This window comes from Peromyscus maniculatus, chromosome 12 (assembly GCF_049852395.1).
Source record: "Peromyscus maniculatus bairdii isolate BWxNUB_F1_BW_parent chromosome 12, HU_Pman_BW_mat_3.1, whole genome shotgun sequence".
Taxonomy (NCBI): Eukaryota; Metazoa; Chordata; class Mammalia; order Rodentia; family Cricetidae; genus Peromyscus; species Peromyscus maniculatus.
The window spans coordinates 49,082,243-49,104,978 of NC_134863.1; the positions used below are offsets into that span (position 1 = coordinate 49,082,243).

Sequence of the window (22,736 nt, forward strand, 5' to 3'; positions counted from 1 at the left end):
ACTCACATCTGGTGGTTTACTACTACCTACAACTCTAGCTCCATGGACCCAACATCCTCTTAAGGGCTATGGGCACCACAGTTATGCATAAACTCAAATGTAGGAATATATATACTTGTACATATAATCTTTAAAAGTAAAAGAACCATAAAGAAGAAGAAACTCCCTGATCTAACTTCTCAGACCCTGTGCAATCCCTCAAATGCTGACCTCTTAGGTCACTGGTGTACAGAACAGCCTATGTTCTTGCATGGCCACATTCTCAATCTCTAGTAGAACATCGTGACTTTGACCTTCAGGGAGCCATCTGGTCCTCAAGGGACTTTCACGTTTCCATTCCCTCAGTCTATGGAATAAGGAGACGGTGACACAACCATTGGTTCTTGTACTTCAAGCTTATATAAGCCACGTTTGCTGAGACCTGGAAATGAAGCCTCTGAAATGAAAGGTCATGGGAAAAGATTACACCTTTTATATATGGCATTTCTTTGAATTTACAGGTTTTTTTTGCTGTTTTATGAGGACTAGTACTTTTAAAAGTATACTATTGAGAGCCATTTTTTATTTTTTGAATTTAAAAAATCAGTATCTTGGGTTATCCCTTTATTTTCCTTCCTCCAACCTTCCTGAGCATCTCATTTGTTCTCTTTCATATTCCTGAAGGGCTAGCACTGTAAAGGATCGCCACAAGCCCTTTGGTGTTTGGGTAAGATAGAAATGATTACTGTATTGTGAATTCTTATATAAAGTAAAAATATTGTATATATGTATCAATGAGAGTAAATTAATACCAAAGGAACCAGGTAAAAAATGAGCAAATATTGACTGGATCCTGCTTTCCTACTTTGTTACATTCTGAATAAAATCAATGCTGTGAGAGTGACTGGTTTGCTGGAGTGACATGTCTATTATCTTACTGACATGAGCATAATGACATTATGTGATGAGGTAGAACTGAAAAAAACACTTTAATAACAGGATTAAATAATCAAGCCTTGAATCTTACATAAAAATATTTCTCATTGTTTTGATAAATGGCCCACTGGGTTTAGTCAATCATTTATTCTGATTAAATTTTTTGGTCTTGATTAATGATTAGCTTTATATTTTTACTTCACATGACAATATTTTCATATATGTATGTAAAAATAAATATTGATATATGTATATATGATAAATGTTATTTGTTATATGTCTATCTGACACACACACATACATATATTTTCTTAATTCTTTGCACTCAAATAGTTCCATTAATTTGCTGTCCTACCAGGGCATTGATTTTGGTGTTTGTCACCAATCTTTAATTTTTTAAATATCTATTTATTTATTCATTTATTTATTATTTATTTATTTAATTATTGATGGCCAATCTTTTCTCTACAACCACAAATGTCACATTTTGAGGTTACAGGATACTGGTATGATTTTTATGCTCAATAATTTCTCTACAGTCTCTTTGGTTTATTTTCCTTAATCCAGGATATAAAGGTTAGTATAGTGAACAATTTAATTAATTAGAAACAGTGTTGAGGAATGAGATTGAAAATGAATAGAAACAGAAAAGCAAGGCAGTCTAATAGTAGCCCAAACCATGTCCCAAAACTCTTTAAATAAGAGCTTTTGCCACTATTGCTGACTTCGGATGCCCCATGTCAGTCAGACAATGCCATTGGTGTGGTGCCACATGCATTTGCTGGAGTCTTGATATGGTTGTCTTGTTTGCCCTCAAGATCTCAATTTCGCCCGGCAGTGGTGGCACACGCCTTTAATCCCAGCACTCAGGAAGCAGACGCAGGTGGATCTCTGTGAGTTCGAGGCCAGCCTGGTCTACAAAGTGAGTTCCAGGAAAGTCACAAAGCTACACAGAGAAACCCTGTCTCGAAAAACCAAAAAAAAAAAAAAAAAATCTCAATTTCTTTGTCTCTGTCCTTTTTCTCACTAAGTATTCGAAAGTATGTGTATGTGGTTTGAGTGAGAAAACATCCAACAAATCTCCTCATTCTCTTTCTAAGAGGGGCATAAGAAACTGAGTTTGTAGCCTTTTGGATTTCTTGAGTGAGGGAAGCCCCTGATTAGCAGGTATTCATGAATTAGAAAGTGATTCATGTATGTCTGTCTAATAAATGAAATCTATCCACACTACAGTCTCTTTAATATCACCTCCTCAGTATCCTGTCTTTTCCTCCACACTTCTTTCCTTATAGTCTTTAAGGAAGGGGTTACCCATAACTCTGCTTCCAACTGCCCTAATTGCACCAAGTCATTGCTTGTTTTAGGGTTTAATAGAGTCATGGGCCTAAGTATATTCCACTTGAATGTTGAGAACATGGTCCTTCCGGGAATTTTTACCATTATTATTTTATCATTTCAAAGACAGTATTTTTTTCTATATAATACATTCTGACTATGATTTCCACTAACTCTACTACTCAGTCCTGCCTTCTTCCCTTCCCATTTGGATATCCCCTTTCTATCTCTCATTGGACAAGAAGAGGCTTCTGAGAGATAAATATAAAAGATAACGAAATCTATCACATCAAAGTTGGATAAGGCAAGCCACCAGAAGGAAAACAATCTAAGGGAAGGCACGAGAATCAGAGACCCACTCATTCTCACCCTTAGGAACAACATAAAAGCATTAAACTGGAAGCCATAATATATACAAAGAGGACCTGGTGCAGACCAGTGCAAGCCCTTTGAATGCTATGTTCAGTTTCTGTGAGTTCATGAGAACTTTGCTCATGTTGATATAGAAGGCCTCATTTCTTGGTGTCTCCCAACCCCTCTGGCTCTTATACTCTTTCTGGCCCTTCTCCACAAAGTTCTCTGATCTCTAAGGGGAAGGATTTGATGGAGACAGCCCACTTAGAGTTGAGTGTTCCAGGCAGTTCTCATTTTCTTTTGATCTCCACTGACCCAGCCATAAAGTGATTTACCTCTCCTTCTCTTATCATTCTTTGATTCCTATTATGTAACTTCATCTTAGTTATCCTATATACTGAATGCTATTCAACCTGTGCAATAATCACCCTATCAGGGCAACTTCCTTTTAATGGCAATATAGACTAAGTAATACTTATGTCAACTTCTGTAAAGGAATATCTTTAGAGTATATATTCCTAATGCATATTTGTGTACTGACTCTATCACTATTGTGTACTTAATCACAAATATTTTATACAAAATCTCCTTCTGGGCTACTAAGAAGGTAAATTTATTTGGGAATTTGTTGTTATGTCTTGGTTAGGTCCCTCAGTCCAACTTTTCTCTTAAAAGATTTTTTGTGCCTTGCAACTATTTATTTAAAAGTGTATCTGTAGAAATCATTCCATGTCTTGTGAATCTTATTAGAAGCCTATTCCTAAGGGATAAATACAAATTCCTTTACAAGGAACACAATATTTCTTTAAAATCCAGTGTATTCAAATAGCTTTTTTTTATGTTCACGCATCACATCCACGACACAAAATTTCCAGTGTCTGTGTGTTTCACACTTAAAATATCACAAGCTTAGAAGGTCTCCCATTCACTTTTAATCTGCCTCTGCCCTCTCATTATCACATGGAATCAATTAGAAAATTGTCATTCTTGATTTCTAGAGTATTCCTTCTGTTGTAGTATTTTTCAGACTATGAGAAAAAGTTTAATACATTATCTCATCTGTAGAAGCTCCTTTAATATTCACATAAATATTGATATGACTACTCCCAGTGACTACTGTCTTACATTCATTAAATCTAATTTCAGGAGACATTCAATGACGACATGGAAAAGAAGAATGAAACAGTATGGACAGAATTTGTTCTCACAGGTCTCAGGTGCCAACCACAGTGGAAAATCCTTCTGTTCCTAGTGTTCTTGATAATATACTTCATGACCATTATGGGGAACCTTGGTCTTATCATTCTTGTCTGGAATGACTCTCGACTTCACATCCCCATGTACTTCTTCCTTAGTAATTTGGCTTTAGTGGATACTTGGTTATCATCCACAGTGACACCAAAGATGCTATTCAATCTTTTGGACAAGGGCAAGGTGATATCTATCTCTGAATGCATGGTACAGTTCTTTTCCTTTGCAATAAGTGTGACCACAGAATGTTTTCTCTTGGCAGCAATGGCTTATGATCGCTATGCAGCTATATGCAATCCTTTGCTTTATCCAGTAGTTATGACTAATAGACTGTGTATTCGTCTATTAGTTTTATCATTTGTAGCTGGCTTTCTTCATGCTGTAATCCATGAATGCTTTCTATCCAGATTAACCTTCTGTAATTCCAACATACTATATCACTTTTTTTGTGATGCTATACCACTGTTGAAAATTTCCTGTACTGACCCTTCTTTGAATTATCTGATGATTTTTATTTTCTCTGGTTCAATACAAGTGTTTACCATTATGACAGTTTTTATCTCGTACACATTTGTTCTCTTTACTATTTTAAAAAAGAAGTCTGACAAGGGTGTAAGGAAAGCCTTCTCCACCTGTGGAGCCCACCTCCTATCTGTGTGCTTGTACTATGGACCTCTTCTCTTCATGTATGTGCACCCGGCATCTTCAGAACTAGATGATCAAGACATGGTCCTTTCTTTGTTTTACACAGTTATAATCCCTGTATTAAATCCAATTATCTACAGCCTCAGAAATAAGCAAGTCATAGATTCTCTGAAAAAAATGTTAAAAATAACAGTTTAGATCCCACTAGTATCTATTAATTTTATTAAAAATCACAATATTGTAGAGGTAAAGATGGATTTTGAAATAATAAAGGTTGGATGAGATTATTGAATTTAATTGACATATGTAATCATCTCCTTCATAAGTTTGTAAATACATTTGTATTCATTGATCATATGCATATATGAAAACATTTTTTTGGCTTTCTATGAAACAGCCTTATTGATATATAATTTACATAATGTAAATATCATCCATTTGAAAGTGTATAGTTCAATTACTTTTAGTAAATTTATAGTTAGGCAACCTTTACCATATAGTTTTAGAATACTTCCATTGCCTGGAAAAGCTTCAACGTGCAGGCGGTCCCTGTTACTACCTCAGCCCTGGGACAGAATCAGTTCTGCCTCTTGCTTCTAAACACTTACTTTTATCTAGAAATGTCATGTAGACAGAGTCATACAAAACTTGGTTTTTGTGTCTGACCATTTTCACCTAGCATAAAGTTTTTCAGTTTTATCTTTGTTATATTAATAGTTAGTATCAGTGTTTATTCCTTTTTATTTGATGAACGCATACTAGCACATGGATGTGTCACATTTTGGTTTATTTATGTACAGTTAGCGGACTTTTGGATTTTTTCCTGTTTTGAGATATTGCTATTACAAACACTGCTCCCTTAGATATCTTATTTAGTGTTTGGGTATTTAGCTCAGTGGTAGAGCGCTTGCCTAGCAAGCACAAAGTGGGTTCTAGATGTAAAGCAAAGAACAATCAGACGGCAACCCCCAGATCCAGGGAGGCTAAATAGCAGGGCAGACCCTAGGATGACTGTGACTTAGAATAAGTTTTGGTTTTACTCAATTACTGGGCAAGTCTCAATGAAACATTTCACAATTAGGATAAGAATTTATACTGTATCAAGCTGGTAATAGAAAAAAAGATACAGGTATGATGGAAAACAATATGGCAGTTGCTCAAAAATTAAAAACTACCAAAGCTAAAAAAAAAGAAAAAAGAAAAACAACAGCAACAAAAACTTTATGTGGTTCTTTAAAGAAGGAAAATCAGCAGAATAAAAAATTTTAATAAAGGAGTAATTTATAGTTTGATGTTATTATGTTATTTCAAGTGTTATAATCATTTATTTCTTTTAAAAAACACTTGAGGGTGATAGAGAAAAAAATCGTTATTAAGCCGGAAAGTCATGAGACATTTACTCTGTGTAGTTGGCAGATTTGCATGTGATTTCACTGAATAAAATCTCTGCAATACTGATAACTGTGAAATGTCTTTCCTGACACGTTTGGTGTGAAATGGTGAATTTAACTTGCTGAAGAATTCCAACTCATATATATTACATATGAATAGACAAATACTTGAACATAGTCAAACTCACTAATGAAAATGCAGTCAAAGCCGTCAAGGTAAAGCCAGCCAGTATGAAGATGGTCTTAACTTGTTGCACTGCTTGAATTAAGATAAGTGATTTATTTCTCTGAGAACAATTCACAGGTTGACTCATTAAGAATGTAAGTAGACTGAAGAACCAAATAATAAAAACCTACAAGAAAAAACAGATAAGTAGCATAAGTGGAAGGAAATATTTTCATTTTTTCTCCCAATAACCAAAACCAAAAGTCAAACCCTGAACTCACAAAGAACACACTATATTTTTTAATAACATCCAAATTTATTGATATGACTTGTATACACAGGGAGCTTTGAACAAAAAAGACTTAAATTCAAGATGTGTTGAGAGGATCTGATGACAAAGCACATACTATGTGGCTGAGAATAAAAAGCCTTTGATATCAGAATACTTTATCCATACTTTTTTTTAAAAAAGATATGATCCATGTACAGATCAAACCTTACTATCCATCTCTCAAAAATGGTGTTACACACATTTTCACACTGAAACTGATATTCTCATCCTCAAGACCACTTACCTGTGTGTCTGTAATAGTTTATTTATTTTTTTCATCATGTTCTCCCTGTCTTCATTCCTAAACATTACTACCAGGTGATTCTTCAAACAGCTCTCAAGTGGAATCATATTCCTTTTCAGTAACTTTCAATGCATTGTCATTGCTACCAGATTATATGTTTATATCATACAGCTTACCCTGACTTGTATAAGCCACCTTTTTAGGAATATGTACAGATGATATAATATATATATATATATATATATATATATATATATATATATATATATATAGAGAGAGAGAGAGAGAGAGAGAGGGATGAAAATGTATATAATCATTTTCCTTAGCTTGTTCATGTAGCATTATTTGGATTTCTTACCAAGAAATCTTTGATTTAATGTTTTAGTTTCTTCCCCCACACTTTTCTTACTGAATCCTATTTTATAGATATGATAAGAAATGCTTTGGGGACATAATTTCCATAGGTCTAGTAAATGTTTTTGTTTCTATGACTTGTTTGTCAACATCAAATCACACCTTCTCTATCTACCCCTATCTTCATACGCAGTGGAATGGTCTGTTTTCTTCGAGGTTTATCTCCAATATTACAGCTCCCATGACGTATTTTCAGATTTCCCCAAAGAGGATAAGTATACTCAGTAATTCATAACATTTAGCATTTTATATTGAAGGAGAATATCCTCCTTCAGCCAAAACAATCTTAGATAAAATCATTGGGTTTACAAAAGACCTTTTATATTATAACTGAGAAATGCTACTGTTCTTTGAATCTATTTTTGGGATAGAGCCATGGTTTAACTGAATCAGACTTTAAATAAATATTTGTGAAGTATGTTACAACCAAATGTACTTGCTGGCACCAGTGCATCATGTACAAGAAGTATTCACATTCCCTTTTTATTTGGTACAAACTTCTGGGCTTGGCTGCATGGTGTCATCTCTTCTTAAATTTCTTCAATAAAGAAAGCATCATACAGCTTGCATGGGTCTGTACCAGGTCCTCTGTGTATGTAATATGACTTCGATTAATTGCGTTTATGGGATTCCTGAGTGTGCGAAACAGCAAGTCTCTGATTCGTGTGATTTCTCTTAGGCTCTTTTCCTTACGTTTGTCTTGTCCAACTCCAATGTGATGGTTTTAGTTTTATCTTATTTTATTATATTGTATTTTTCTTTTTATTTATTGTTCTCTCTTACAATACATCCTGACCACAGCCTCCTTTTCCTCTACCCCTCCCTGCCGCCCCAACTTCTCCCCCAAAACCACTGTTTCTGCATTTCCCTTCATAAAAGAGCAACCTTCCCAGGAATAGGCATCAAGTGAACATGGCATAAACACTTGCAAGAAGACTAGTCACAAACCTTCATATCAAGACTGAATGAGGCTACACACTAGGACGAAACAGATTCCCAAAAGCAGGCAAAAGAGTCAGACACTCCACTTACACTGTTAGGAACCCCACACAAACCCAAAGTTAAACAACCACAACATATATGCAGAGAAACTAGTGCAGCCCCATGTGGGCTCCTTGACTGGCACTGTAGTCTTTGTGACCCCTGCTTAGTTGATTCCATGGGCTGTGTTCTCCTGCTCTCCTTGACCCAACGAGCTCCTACAGTCCTTCCCCCACTTCCACTAGCTTCCCCAAGCTCTGCCTTGTGGTTATGTATTGTGTCCACCATTATATTGTGCACCTTATAATAAACTTATCTGGTGTCAGAAAACAGAACAGCCACAATGTTAAACAAAGAGGTTAGGTAATGGTAGCACACACGTCTTTAATCCTAGCACTCAAGAGGCAGAGATCCATCTGGATTTCTGTGAGTTCAAAGACACACTGGAAACAGACAGGAATGATGACTCCTCCCCCTTGATCTGATCAAATAGCAGGCAGAGTCTGTGGGTACAAGGACATAGCCAGCTTGGAGACACACATATTTAATCTCAATACCAACCATAGAGATCTGGAGGTCTGTATAGACAGGCATCTGTGAATTGAATTTGAGACCAGCCTGGTCTATGTAGTGAGTTCCAGGATAGTCAGTGTTAAATATATGGAACTTATCTCAAAATTCAAACCAAAACATTAAAGTGTGTAGTATTAAATGCTCATCTGACAATACAAACATAAACTGGACTATAACAAATTGTATCAGTAAATGCAAATAAAATCGCAACTAAATCACTTAAATTACAAAGGTTAAAAAGACTACCTACTTTGGTATATTCAATGTAGAATTTGTCTCAAAGAGAGGTCTAAAAAAGATAAAATTTATGTTAATTTAAACCAGATTTTGGTCATAGTAATAGTTATATGGGTGACAGATTTTCCAACTGTCACCATGATCAGTAGCTAGAAACAGAGTTTGGAAACCACTGTTAAAATTGTTTCACTCTGTCCTCCAGACCTTGAACCAAAGACAATTCTTTCATTATCCACCAAAACAGTTAGCATGGAGAAGCATGGAATCATGGACCTAGTTGACAGCCCTTCTGGGTTCAGGGTTCCTCTCTGACAGATCCTCACTTCCATCTATTTTGCATACACACATACCCATTAAAATCCATTAAATCCTGTAGACATTGACTCTTCCTTGGCAGTCCACATTCAGATCCATTCTCTGTTGCCAGGAGCCTCACTTTCTCTTAATAAATCTAACCTTGTTTCACTTACTCTTTGTTGTCTGTGTACCTCATCCTTCTTGGTCATAAGATGAGAACCTTGTGGAGAAGAATGTCTTTAATGTAATCAGCTTGTAATTATACTGACATGTTTACTCCAACTCTTCTCTTATCTGCATTATTGTTCTGCATATTAGTTCTCTACTAGAAAAGTTATATTGATTGATTTTTGGGTATTCCAAAAATATAGGCCTCTGGTTTGCATCCTATTTTTCTAGTTGTGGGCTCAACAGGGAATAACCTTTATATTCATAAAAAAAATTTACACTGAAGACAACTATAATCAGTTTTCAGTGACCAAATCTTAATGTTGTTTATAAATGTTTGTTTTTTATTAAATATTTGTGTTCAAGCTATTTATTTATGCTTGAAGAGGAATCTGAGTATGTAGTCACCATGTTTATAGACTTTGGAAAAAAGTCTCAGCTGGAGATATGGCTCCAAAGTACATACTGCTGTTTCAGAGGGACCAAGTTCAGAACTCAATACTCATATCTGTTGGCTTACTACTTCCTACAACTCTACCTCCAGGGGACCCAACATCTTCTTAAGAGCTATGGGCACTACAGTTATGCACAAACACAAATGTAGGAATATATACACTTGTCCACATAATCATTAAAAGAAAAAGAATCAAGTAGAAGAAACTCCCTGACCTAACTTCTCAGACCCTGGGCAATCCCTCAAATGCTGACCTCTTAGGTCACTGGTGTACAGAACAGCCTATGTTCTTGCATGGCCACATTCTCAATTTCTAGTAGAACAGCATGACTTTGACCTTCAGGGAGCCATCTGGTCCTCAAGGGACTTTCACGTTTCCACTCCCTCAGTCTTTGGAATAAGAAGACAGTGACACAACCATTGGTTCTTATACTTCAAGCTTATATAAGCCACATTTGCTGAGACCTGGAAATGAAGCCTCTGAAATGAAAGGTCATGGGAAAAGATTGCACCATTTATGTATGGCAGTCCTCTGAATTTACAGTTTTTTTTTCTGTTTTATGAGGACTAGTACTTTTAAAAGTATACTATCGAGAGCTTTTTTTTTTTATTTTTTGAATTTAAAAAATCATTATCTTTGGTTATCCCTTTCTTTTCCTTCCTCCAACCTTCCTGAGCATCCCACTTGCTCTCTTTCAAATTCCTGAAGGCCTAGCACTGTAAAGGATCGCCACAAGCCCTTTGGTGTTTGGGTAAGATAGACATGATTACTGTATTGTAAATTCTTATATAAAGTAAAAATATTGTATATGTGTTTCAATGAGAGTAAATACCAAAGAAACCAGGTAAAAAATGAGCAAATAGTGACTGGATCCTGTTTTCCTACTTTGTTAAATTCTGAATAAAATCAATGCTGTGACAGTGACTGGTTTGCTGGAGTAACATGTCTATTATCTTACTGACATGATCATAATAACATTATGTGAAGAAGTAGAACTGTAAAAAACACTTTAATAACAGGATTAAATAATCAAGCCTTGACTCTTACATAAAAATATTTCTCATTGTTTTGATAAATGGCCCACTGGGTTTATTCAATCGTGTATTCTGAATAAATTCTGGTCTTGATTAATGATTAGCTTTATATTTTTACTTCACATGACAATATTTTGATACATGAATATTAAAAATATTGATTTATGTATATATGATAAACATTATTTGTTATATGTCTATCTAACATACTCACACACATATAATTTCTTAATTCTTACACTCAAATAGTTCCATTAATTTGCTGTCCTACTAGAGCATTGATTTTGGTGTTTGTCACTAATCTTTAATTTTTTAAATATTTATTCATTTATTTATTTATTACTTATTTAATTATCCATGGCCCATCTTTTCTCTACACCACAAACATCACATTTTGAGGTTCTTGGCTACTTACATGATTTTTATGCTCAATATTTTCTAGAGTCTCTTTGATTTCTTTTCCTTAATTTAGGATATAAGGTTAGTATAGTGAACAATTTAATTAATTAGAAACAGTGTTGAGGAATGAGATTGAAAATGAATAGAAACAGAAAAGCAAGGCAACCTAATAGTAGCCCAAACCATGTCCCAAAACTCTTTAAATAAGAGCTTTTGCCACTACTGCTGACTCCAGATGCCCCATGTCAGTCAGACAATGCCATTGGTGTGGTGCCACATGCATTTGCTGGAGTCATGATATGGTTGCCTTTTTTGCCCTCAAGATCTCAATTTCTTTGTCTCTGTCCTTTTTCTCACTAAGTATTCGAAAGTATGTGTATGTGGTTTGAGTGAGAAAACATCCACCAAATCTCCTCATTCTCTTTCTAGGTAAAAGAGGCACAAGAAACTGAGTTTGTAGCCTTTTGGACTTCTTGAGTGAGTGGAAGCCCCTGATTAGTAGGTATTCATGAATTAGAAAGTGATTCATGTCTGTCTGTCTAATAAATGAAATCAATCCATACTACAGTCTCTTCAATATCACCTCCTCAGTATCCCGTCTTTTCTTCCACACATCTTTCCTTATAGTCTTTAAGGAAGGGGTTACCCATAACTCTGCTTCCAACTGCCCTAATTGCACCAAGTCATTGCTTGTTTTAGGATTTAATAGAGTTGTGGACCTAAGTATATTCCTCTTGGATGTTAAGAACATGGTCCTTCCGGGAATTTTTACCTTTACTATTTTATCCTTTGTAGATGTAACCAATCGTCTTATTAAAATAAGAAACACAGAGCCAATGTAAAAGAGAAAGCCGAGAGGTCAGAGCTCAGAGATAAAATCTTACCTCCTGCAGTGCTCCTAGCTTCCCTGAGAGAGAGCTACTTCCTGTTTGTCCGTGTTTAAATATTCTTTCTGTTCTGCCTTCTCATTGGTTGTAAACCCAACCATATGACTGCCTCATCACTACCTGTAAGTACTGCCCTCCAGGTCTTAAAGGCGTATGTCTCCAATACTGGCTGTATCCCTGAACACACAGAAATCTACCTAGCTCTTCTAACCACCACGCTCTTGCTATGGCTCTAATAGCTCTGACCCCAGGGCAACTTTATTTATTAACATAAAATTAAAATCACATTTCAGTACAAATAAAATATCACCATATTTCCCCTTTTCTATTTTAATAAAAAGAAAAAAGGCAAAAGATTATAACTAACAAAAGAAAAACTATATACAAAAGTACAATAACTATATACAATATATACAAGTAACAAATACCTAAACGATGTCTAGTCCATTTGTATTTGACAAATCAGAGAAAATAATTCCCTTATCTATCCTATTTTAGTAAGTTCAAAATGTATCTAATTCACTTTCTATCCTAATTAATCTTCAACTATAACTAACTAATCTTCAACTCCCTCAGAGACCCAAGAAGGAAATAATATTAGCCAACAAAAATAAAAACAGGAAGTGCACAAAAGCAACTTCCAAAAATTTTGTGAGTTGACAGAAACAGCCAGCTGCCTGGACAGTCACCTGAGGTTTCTCTGCAGTGTTGGGGCATCATCTTCAGCCTATAGGCTTATCGTATCTGACAGACTCATTTGTGAAGTAGGTTGTACACAAGGTCAAAAGTTCAACCTCACATTGGGTGAGAGCAGTCCATGTACCAGAAACACCTGAATTCCACTAGTGTCATGTCATGATTCAGGATTTTAAATTCTGGAAATTGTTGATGGTTTTTGAATTCAGCTGTCCATTCTTCTTGGCTGTGTATATATGGCTTCATTTAAGCATCCCCTTCTCCACATCCCTCTATTAAATGCCAGTCTACTATTGAGAGGCGTGAGCTTTCAGTTGCTGTTCCATTGCACAACAGAAGCCATCGGCCCACTGCCTGTTCAGCTGCCTTCAAAGAAAAGGGCACTGTACCTTTTCCAGATTGTGAAGGCCACTTCAGGGATGGTGCCATATTGTCCTGGCCTCAGAAGATGCCGTCTGATAAAGCCATAACCACACTTGTCTTGGCAGGAATCGGTAGTCCTTTGTTTCGTGTTCTGTCTGTCCATTTTTTCCTGTTGATTCAAGGATACTTTGTTGTCCAGTGGCTAACTTTTGCCACAATGAAAATTAACTCCATATGCAGTTTCTTCAATGCCCATATTTTCTCTGAAGTAGATTGGTACTGCCAGGAGCCGACATGTCTCAAAAAAGAAAAATTTCTAAGTTATTAAAACATTTTAAATGCCATATTCAGTAGATTTCTGAAGGGTTTGAAGATGACCTGTCTAAAATATAGCTGCTCAAATTTTAAAACATATCTAATATGACTACAATTTCTATTGTAATGTCTAATTACTAACTTTCATTTCTTTATATCCTAATAGTTGGTAATAATGTAAAGTATTTAAAACTAGTAACTATCTTTTTCTTTTCTTTTCTTTCTTTCCTTTTTTTTTTAAACAAGAACCTTAAATCTAATCTCCTTTGCTTAGCCTTTTTCCTAACCCTTGACAACAACTTGTAACCAACCCCCCTAAACAATGAAAATTATCCCAGACCCAAAACCCATTAAAAGAACCAAAAAACCACACGCCCCACACCACTTCTTTGGCAATGTGGGTGTCATATTCTTAAAATTGCTTCCTGCTGGGTATGGGCGAAGTTATCTTTATCCTGAAAGAAAAATTTAGGTTAATTGTCAAATTCTAGGAAAGGTAACTATATCCTTCATTATTATCCAGTCTGTGTATAAAGCCAAAGTTCAGGGTTGATCTCAAGTCCTTATTCAAGTAGTCTTTGAGACTGGATCATCTCAGCTAGTCATCTCAAAATTGCTCTGAGCACCTTGTAGTTCAAAGCTGATCTGTAGATGATGTTTGTCAGTTTAGTGATATTATTATTGTCCACGTGGAATTGTTGTTGTTGTGTTTGTTGTTGTGGGGCCCCATCTTCTTCGCCGTTTCACTTTGTTTCCTGGGATAGATGATTTGTCCCTTTTCTTCAGTTGTCTCATTTGTCTTGTGTCCTTCAGATTCCTTAACCTTCATTCTCCTAAAAGACAAAAAACAAAAACCTTTCCCCAAGACTAATTTTGGGGATGTTCCTTTTTGGCAAGTTATTATCTGATTAAATGAAAAGACATGTGTTACAGGTACAAGTTAGTTTAAATTGGATGTTCATGCTGATTGATGAACTATCACCTCCTCTAATTAAGAGGTTTCTCTTGTTCAAATCGAACCTTTATCAATTTTGATGGTACCCACAGCTTATCTTCTCCTGTAGAAACAAAAGCAAAACCTCGTCCCCAACGTAATACATACCCTGGCTTCCATTCTGAGGTCAGCACATCCTTAAAGTATATAGGCTGATTTAATTCTGTAGTTTTTTCTATTACCCAATGTCTCTCTGCAGCTGTTGTTCCTTTCTCATTGGCATTCAGAAAATTCAAAGTTAATAGAGCATTATGCAGTCTATTTCTGGGGGTTTTTGTTACTCCTTTCTGTTTATTTAGCATATCCTTTAGAGTTCTGTTTGATCTTTCTATAACTGCTTGACCTGTAGGATTATGTGGTATACCTGTAATATGCTTTATTTTGTAATAATCAAAAAACTGTTTCATTTTAACAGAGACATATGATGGAGCATTGTCAGTTTTGATTTGTGCAGGTATACCCATGATGGCCATAACTTCTAGCAAATGAGTGATTACAGAATCAGCTTTTTCAGAACTCAGAGCAGTTGCCCACTGAAATCCTGAAAAAGTATCGATGGTGTGGTGTACATATTTCAATTTTCCAAATTCTGCAAAGTGAAACACATCCATCTGCCAGATTTCATTCCTCTGAGTACCCTTTGGGTTACATCCTGCTGGTAATGGCGTTTGATTATAGAAGGAACAAGTAGGACATTTCTTTACTATTTCTTTTGCTTGTTGCCAGGTTATGGAAAAATCTTTTTTTAAACCTTTACTATTGACATGATGTTTTTTATGAAATTCTGAGGCCTCCAGCACATTTCCTACCAATAATTTATCAATCTCATCATTGCCTTGTGCTAAAGGGCCTGGCAAACCAGTATGAGATCGGATGTGAGTTATATATAAAGGATGACTCCTTTTCCTGATTGTATCTTGTAATTGAATAAATAGTGAAGTTAATTCTGAAGCATCAGGGATAAATTCTGCAGTCTCAATATGTAATACCACTCTTTCAGCATACTGAGAGTCAGTTACTATGTTGAGAGGTTCTGAAAAATCCATTAATACCAACAGAATAGCATACAATTCTGATTTTTGAACTGAATTATAAGGACTTTGTACCACTTTACTTAAATTTTCTGATTTGTAACCTGCCTTTCCTTGTTTATTGGCATCTGTATAAAATGTACAAACTCCAGATATGGGTTTTTGCCGTACAATTCGAGGCAAGATCCAATCAGCTCTCTTTATAAAATCAATTCTGTTGCTTTTGGGATATTTGCTGTTAATTTCTCCCAAAAAATTACTGCAAGCTCTTTGCCAAGGTTCAGTTTCTGTCCATAATTTTTCAATGTCCTCCTTAGTTAAAGGTACGACAATTTCTGCTGGGTCTATTCCTGCTAATTGACGAAGTCTCAATTTTCCTTTCCAAATCAAGTCAGAGATTTTTTCCCCATAAGTTTTTAATTTTTTATTTGGTTTATTTGGTAAAAATATCCATTCCAATATAATATCTTCCCTCTGCATTAATATTCCAGTAGGGGAATGCCTAGAAGGTAAAATAACCAAAATGCAATCCAGCTTTGGATCAATACGATCCACGGGCCCTTCATGTACTTTCTTTTCTACCAAGGCCAATTCTTTCTCAGCTTCAGGTGATAATTCTCTTGGACTATTTAAGTCCTTGTCACCTTCTAAGGTTTTGAACAAATTAGTCAGTTCATCATTTTTTTTACCCCAACAATAGTTCGTAGATGAGAAATATCTCCAAATAATCTTTGAAAGTCATTAAGAGTCTGTAGTCTATCTCTTCTAATTTGCACCTTTTGGGGTCTAATTTTTTGTAGCTCTATTTTATATCCTAAATAATTAATAGAATCTCCTCTTTGTATTTTTTCAGGAGCAATTTGTAATCCCCAGCAAGGCAAAATTTTCTTTACTTCTTCAAACATTCTTTCTAAAGTATCTGCATTTGAGTCAGCTAGTAAAATATCATCCATATAATGATAAATTATAGATTTAGGAAATTTTTTACGTATCACTTCCAATGGCTGTTGTACAAAATATTGACACAGAGTTGGGCTATTTAACATTCCCTGTGGGAGGACCCTCCATTGAAATCTTTTAACCGGTTGAGAATTATTATAAGTAGGCACTGTGAAAGCAAATCTTTCTTTGTCTTTTTCTTGTAAGGGTATTGAAAAGAAACAGTCTTTTAAATCAATAACTATGAGAGGCCATCCTTTTGGTAACAGAGTAGGCAAAGGAATTCCAGATTGTAGAGAGCCCATTGGCTGAATTACTTTGTTAATTGCTCTAAGGTCTGTTACCATTCTCCATTTACCAGATTTCTTTTTAATAACAAATACAGGAGAATTCCAAGGGCTGGTTGACTGTTCAATATGCTGAGCATTTAGCTGTTCTTCTACCAGCTCTTCTAAAGCCTGGAGTTTCTCTGTTGTTAAAGGCCATTGCTGAACCCATACAGGCTTGTCTGTTAACCATTTTAAAGGTAGAGCTGTTGGTATTTTTGGAGGATTATCATTTGTTGTGCCCTGTTCTTGTATAATATGGATGGCTGGTGACCACTCAAAATAATGCCTTCTAATATTTCTCTCAGAAACATGTGCTAGTTTATGATTTGTTTCTGAGATTGGAGGGATTTTAATCTGAGTATTCCATTGTTGCAACAAGTCTCGACCCCACAGGTTCATAGCTATGTTAGCGACATATGGTTTTAATTTTCCTCTCTGTCCTTCTGGACCTATACATTCCAGCCATCTTGCACTCTGTTTCACTCCAGATAATGTCCCAATTCCTAACAGTTGAACGTTTACCTCCTGAAGAGGCCAAGCTGGATGCCAAAATTCTGGTGCAATTATGGTAATGTCCGCACCTGTGTCTACCAGACCAGACAACAAAACACCATTTATTTTTATCGTTAATTTTGGTCTCTGTTCATTAATAGAAGTTTGCCAAAAAATTTTCTTTATGTTTTCTCCTGAATTTTCTATTCTCTCTTTTTCATCATCCTGACCAGCATGATTTATTCCAATAGTCATTTGGTTATTTAATCGCTCAGAGCAGGGATTTCCTCTACAGCTGCAGGAAAGGTTTGAACTGGTTTTGCTATGGGGGCCTGCATGAGGCCCCTCCGGGAGTTTCCCGAAAACTGAGGCAGAGGATTACCCTGTCTGTCCTTTGTTGATCTACATTCGTTGGTCCAGTGTTTTCCCTTACCACACCTTCTGCATACTCCAGAAGGAAGGGGCATTCTGTTGCCATTGTTCCTTGAAGAAACATTGCTTCTAGGAATGACCTGTTTACAGTCCCTTTTAAAATGTCCTTGCTTTCCACACCCAAAACATCTAACACTCCTCAAACCTTTTGAAATTACTTCTCCTACCCACGTATCATCAAGCTCATCAACCTCAACATTATTTGTTTCTCTAATCCAATCTTCCAAAGGTGCAGATCTTGCCTTTAATGGCCTGATTATTCTTTTACATGCTGCATTCGCATTCTCAAATGCCAAAGCTTCAATTATTGCCTTACTAGCTTCTGATCCTGAGACCATTCTGTTTACTGCTGAAGCCCGTCTTTCTAAAAAATCTGTGAAAGATTCTTTTGGGCCTTGCATAACCTTTGTGAATGACTCAGGTTTTTTTCCTGGTTCCTCAACTCTGTCCCATGCATTCAAGGCTGCCATTCGACATAAAATTACGGTTTGAACATCATATAAACATTGTGTTTGTATTGAAGCATATTGGCCTTCTCCAATAAGCTGATCCTGACAAACTTGTATTCCTTTATCTGTCCATTGTTTTTCTACGTTTCTAGCTTCATCCTTAAACCACGTTAGAAATTGAATTCTCTGGCTGGGTTCCAGAACAGCTTGTGCAAGGTCCCGCCAGTCCTGTGGTATAATCCTATTATATGTTGACCAAGAGTTTAACATTTGCTTTACATATGGGGAATGCATGCCATAAGATACTATTGCCTCCTTAAACCTTTTAAAATCCATCAGTTCAATTGGAGCCCAGATATTTTGTGTAGCCATTTGATCAGGCATCTGCTGTACGGTTACAGGATAAATTAAGGGTGACTGTGTGAAAACAGGCTTTCTTTCTGTAACCTTATGATCCAAACTTGAACCAACTTCACTGTTAATTTCTCCTGTCTGAATTTTTACAGGTTTAACAGGTTTTTCTAAAGCTGTTATCCTGGCACTTAAATCGACTATCTTTTTAAATAGTAAAATGAGAATAAGCATGGTGATTAACTGCATAATTCCCATAATACTAATCTTTTCATATAGTTGTTCCATTGTCAGACTGCCTAAAATTTCAAACAAAACCCAATTTTCTTCCAATGTACACAGGAAACCCATTTTTTTAAATGTGGAAAAAATTTGTCTTTTAAATAGTTTCCTTTATGACTTACCAAATCTGCGTAGAACAGTAGAAATCCGAGCGAATTTCAAAAGAGCCACCTAGTGTCCTAGGTGTGAATCCAGAGAGAGAGAGAGACAGAAACAGAGAGACAGAGAGAAAGCAAGAGAGAAAGCAAGAGAGAAAGCGAAAGCGAAAGCGAAAGTGAAAGCGAAGGGGTAGCCGGCTAAAGCTTAAAGCCAGCCACTTGTTCCCTCTTGAGCCGAGTCAAGGCTTGGCTTTACAGGCAGGGGCCCTGTTTAGCAGGGCAGGCCTGAGCTGTTTGTAGCACTGGCTTTAAGCAAGCAGCTCACAGTCCAGCCTGAGCCCAAGCAGACCTGGGCCGGGGCTAGGGAGCCGGCTGCTCCGGCTAGGGAGCCGGCCTCAAGCAGTTTTTAAGGGCAACTTTATTTATTAACATAAAATTAAAATCACATTTCAGTACAAATAAAATATCACCATAATCCTTTCATAAAAAATATTTTTTCTATATAATACATTCTGACTATGATTTCCACTAACTCTACTGCTCAGTCCTGCCTTCTTCCCTTCCCATTTGGATATCCCCTTTCTATCTCTCATTGGACAAGAAGAGGCTTCTGAGAGATACCTGTAAAAGATAATGAAATCTATCACATCAAAGTTGGATAAGGCAAGACACCAGAAGGAAAACAATCCAAGAAAAGGCACCTGAATTAGGACTCACTCATTCTCACACGCAGGAACAACATAAAAGCATTAAACTGGAAGCCATAATATATATGCAGAGGACCTGGTGCAGAACAGTGCAGGCCCTTTGAATGCTGTGTTCAGTTTTTGTGAGCTCATTAGAACTTTGCTCATGTCAATGCAGAAGGCCTCGTTTCTGGTTGTCTCCCAACCCCTGTGGCTTTATACTCTTCTTATCCTTTTTTTCACATGGTTCCCAGATCTATAAACTGAAGGATTTGATGGAGACAGCCCATTTAGAGTTGAGTGTTCCAGGCAGTTCTCATTTTCTTTTGATCTCCACTGACCCAGCCATCAAATGATTTACCTCTCCTTCTCTTATCATTCTTTGATTCCTATTATGTAACTTCAACTTAGTTATCCTATATACTGAATGCTATTGAACCTGTGCAATAATCACCCTATCAGGGCAACTTCCTTTTAATGGCAATATAGACTACGTAATACTTATGTCGACTTCTGTAAAGGAATATCTTTAGAGTATATATTCCTAATGCATATTTGTGTACTGACTCTATCATTACTGTGTGCTTAATCACCAATATTTATATCAAATGTCCTTCTGGGCTACTAAGAAGGTAAATTTATTTTGGGGATTTTTGTTGTGTCTTGGTTATGGTCCCCCAGTGTAACATTTTTCTTAAAAGTTTTTTGTGCCTTGCAACTATTTATTTAAAAGTGTATCTGTAAAAATCATACCATGTCTTGTGAATCTTATTAGAAGTCGATTCCTAAGGGATAAATACAAATTCCTTTACAAGGCACACAATATTTCTTTAAAATCCAGTGTATTCAAATAGCTTTTTTTATGTTCATGCATCACATCCAAGACACAAAATTTCCAGTGTCTGTGTGTTTAACACTTAATGTATCACGAGCTTAGAAGGTCTCCCATTCACTTTTGTTTGTTTTTGTTTTTTTGTTTTTTGAGACAGGGTTTCTCTGTGTAGCTTTGCGCCTTCTCCTGGAACTCACTTGGTAGCCCAGGCTGGCCTCGAACTCACAGAGATCCAGCTGGCTCTGCCTCCCAAGTGCTGGGATTAAAGGTGTGTGCCACCACCACCCGGCTTATTCACTTTTAATCTGCTACAGCCCTCTCATTACCACACAGAATTGATTAGAAAATTGTCATTCTTGATTTCTAGAGTATTCTTTCTGTTGTAGAATTTTTCAGAGTATGAGAAAAAGTTTAATACATTATCTGTAGAAGCTCCTTCAATATTCACATGAATATTGATATGACTACTCCCAGTGACTACTGTCTTACATTTTTTTAAATCTAATTTCAGGAGACATTCAATGATGACATGGAAAAGGTGAATGAAACAGTATGGACAGAATTTGTTCTCACAGGTCTCAGATGCCAACCACAATGGAAAATCCTTCTGTTCCTAGTGTTCTTGGTAATATACCTCATGACCATTATGGGGAACCTTGGTCTTATCATTCTTGTCTGGAATGACTCTCGACTTCACATCCCCATGTACTTCTTCCTTAGTAATTTGGCTTTAGTGGATACTTGGTTATCATCCACAGTGACACCAAAGATGCTATTCAATCTTTTGGACAAGGGCAAGGTGATATCTATCTCTGAATGCATGGTGCAATTCTTTTCCTTTGTAATAAGTGTGACCACAGAATCTTTTCTCTTGGCAGCAATGGCTTATGATCACTATGCAGCTATATGCAATCCTTTGCTTTATCCAGTAATTATGACCAATAGACTATGCCTTCGTCTATTAGTTTTATCATTTGTAGGTGGCTTTCTTCATGCTGTAATCCATGAAAGCTTTCTATCCAGACTAACCTTCTGTAATTCTAACATACTATATCACTTTTTTTGTGATGCTATACCACTGTTGAAAATTTCCTGTACTGACCCTTCTTTGAATTATCTGATAATTTTCATTTTCTCTGGTTCAATACAAGTGTTTACCATTATGACAGTTCTTATCTCTTACACATTTGTTCTCTTTACTATTTTAAAAAAGAAGTCTGACAAGGGTGTAAGAAAAGCCTTCTCCACCTGTGGAGCCCACCTCCTATCTGTGTGCTTGTACTATGGACCTCTTCTCTTCATGTATGTGCACCCAGCATCTTCAGAAGTAGATAATCAAGACATGGTCCTTTCTTTGTTTTACACAGTTATAATCCCTGTATTAAATCCAATTATCTACAGTCTCAGAAATAAGCAAGTCATGGATTCTCTGAAAAAAATGTTAAAATTAACAGTTTAGATCCCATTAATATCTATTAATTTTATAAAAAATCACAATATTGTAGAGTTAAAGATGGATTTTGAAATAATAAATGTTGGAAGAAATTATTGAATTGAATTGACATTTGTAATCATCTCCTTCATAAGTTTGTAAATACATTTGTATTCATTGATCATATGCATATATGAAAATGTTTTTTTGGCTTTCTAAGAAACAGCTTTATTGATATATAATTTACATAATGTAAATTGCATCCATTTGAAAGTGTATGGTTCAATTACTTTTAGTAAATTTATAGTTAGGCAACCTTTACCATATAGTTTTAGAATACTTCCATTGTCTGAAAAAGCTTCAATGTGCAGGCGGTCCCTGTTACTACCTCAGCCCTGGGACTGATGCTCTTCTGCCTTCTGCTTCTACACACTTGCTTTTATCTAGAAATGTCATGTAGACAGAGTCATACAAAAGTTGGTTTTTGTGTCTGACCACTTTCACCTAGCATAATGTTTTTCAGCTTTATCTATGTTATATTAATAGTTAGTATCGGTGTTTATTCCTTTTTATTTGATGAATGCATACTAGCATATGGATGTGTCATATTTTGGTTTATTTATGTACAGTTAGTGGACTTTTGGATTGTTTCCTGTTTTGAGATATTGCTATTACAAACACTGCTCCCTTAGATATCTTATTTAGTGGTTGGGGATTTAGCTCAGTGGTAGAGCACTTGCCTAGCAAGCACAAGGAGGGTTCTAGATATAAAGCAAAGAACAATCAGACTGCAACCCCCAGATCCAGGGAGGCTAAATAGCAGGGCAGACCCTAGGATGACTGTGGCTTAGAATAAGTTTTGGTTTTACTCAATTACTGGGCAAATCTCAATGAAACATTTCATAATTAGGATAAGAATTTATATTGTATCAAGCTGA

At 36.1% G+C, this 22,736-nt stretch overlaps 2 protein-coding genes across 2 annotated transcripts; both read left to right on the forward strand.

Moving 5' to 3' along the window:
* The first annotated feature begins 3,753 nt into the window (after positions 1 to 3,753).
* On the forward strand, positions 3,754 to 4,698 carry LOC121826450 (olfactory receptor 5H17-like). The gene has a single exon (XM_042270282.2). The coding sequence runs from the start codon at positions 3,769 to 3,771 to the stop codon at positions 4,696 to 4,698; it is 930 nt and encodes a 309-aa protein (XP_042126216.2). The 5' UTR covers positions 3,754 to 3,768.
* A 16,194-nt stretch (positions 4,699 to 20,892) lies between these two features.
* On the forward strand, positions 20,893 to 21,825 carry LOC102907232 (olfactory receptor 5H17-like). Its single transcript, XM_006981582.2, has one exon. The coding sequence runs from the start codon at positions 20,896 to 20,898 to the stop codon at positions 21,823 to 21,825; it is 930 nt and encodes a 309-aa protein (XP_006981644.1). The 5' UTR covers positions 20,893 to 20,895.
* The last annotated feature ends 911 nt before the right edge of the window (positions 21,826 to 22,736 follow it).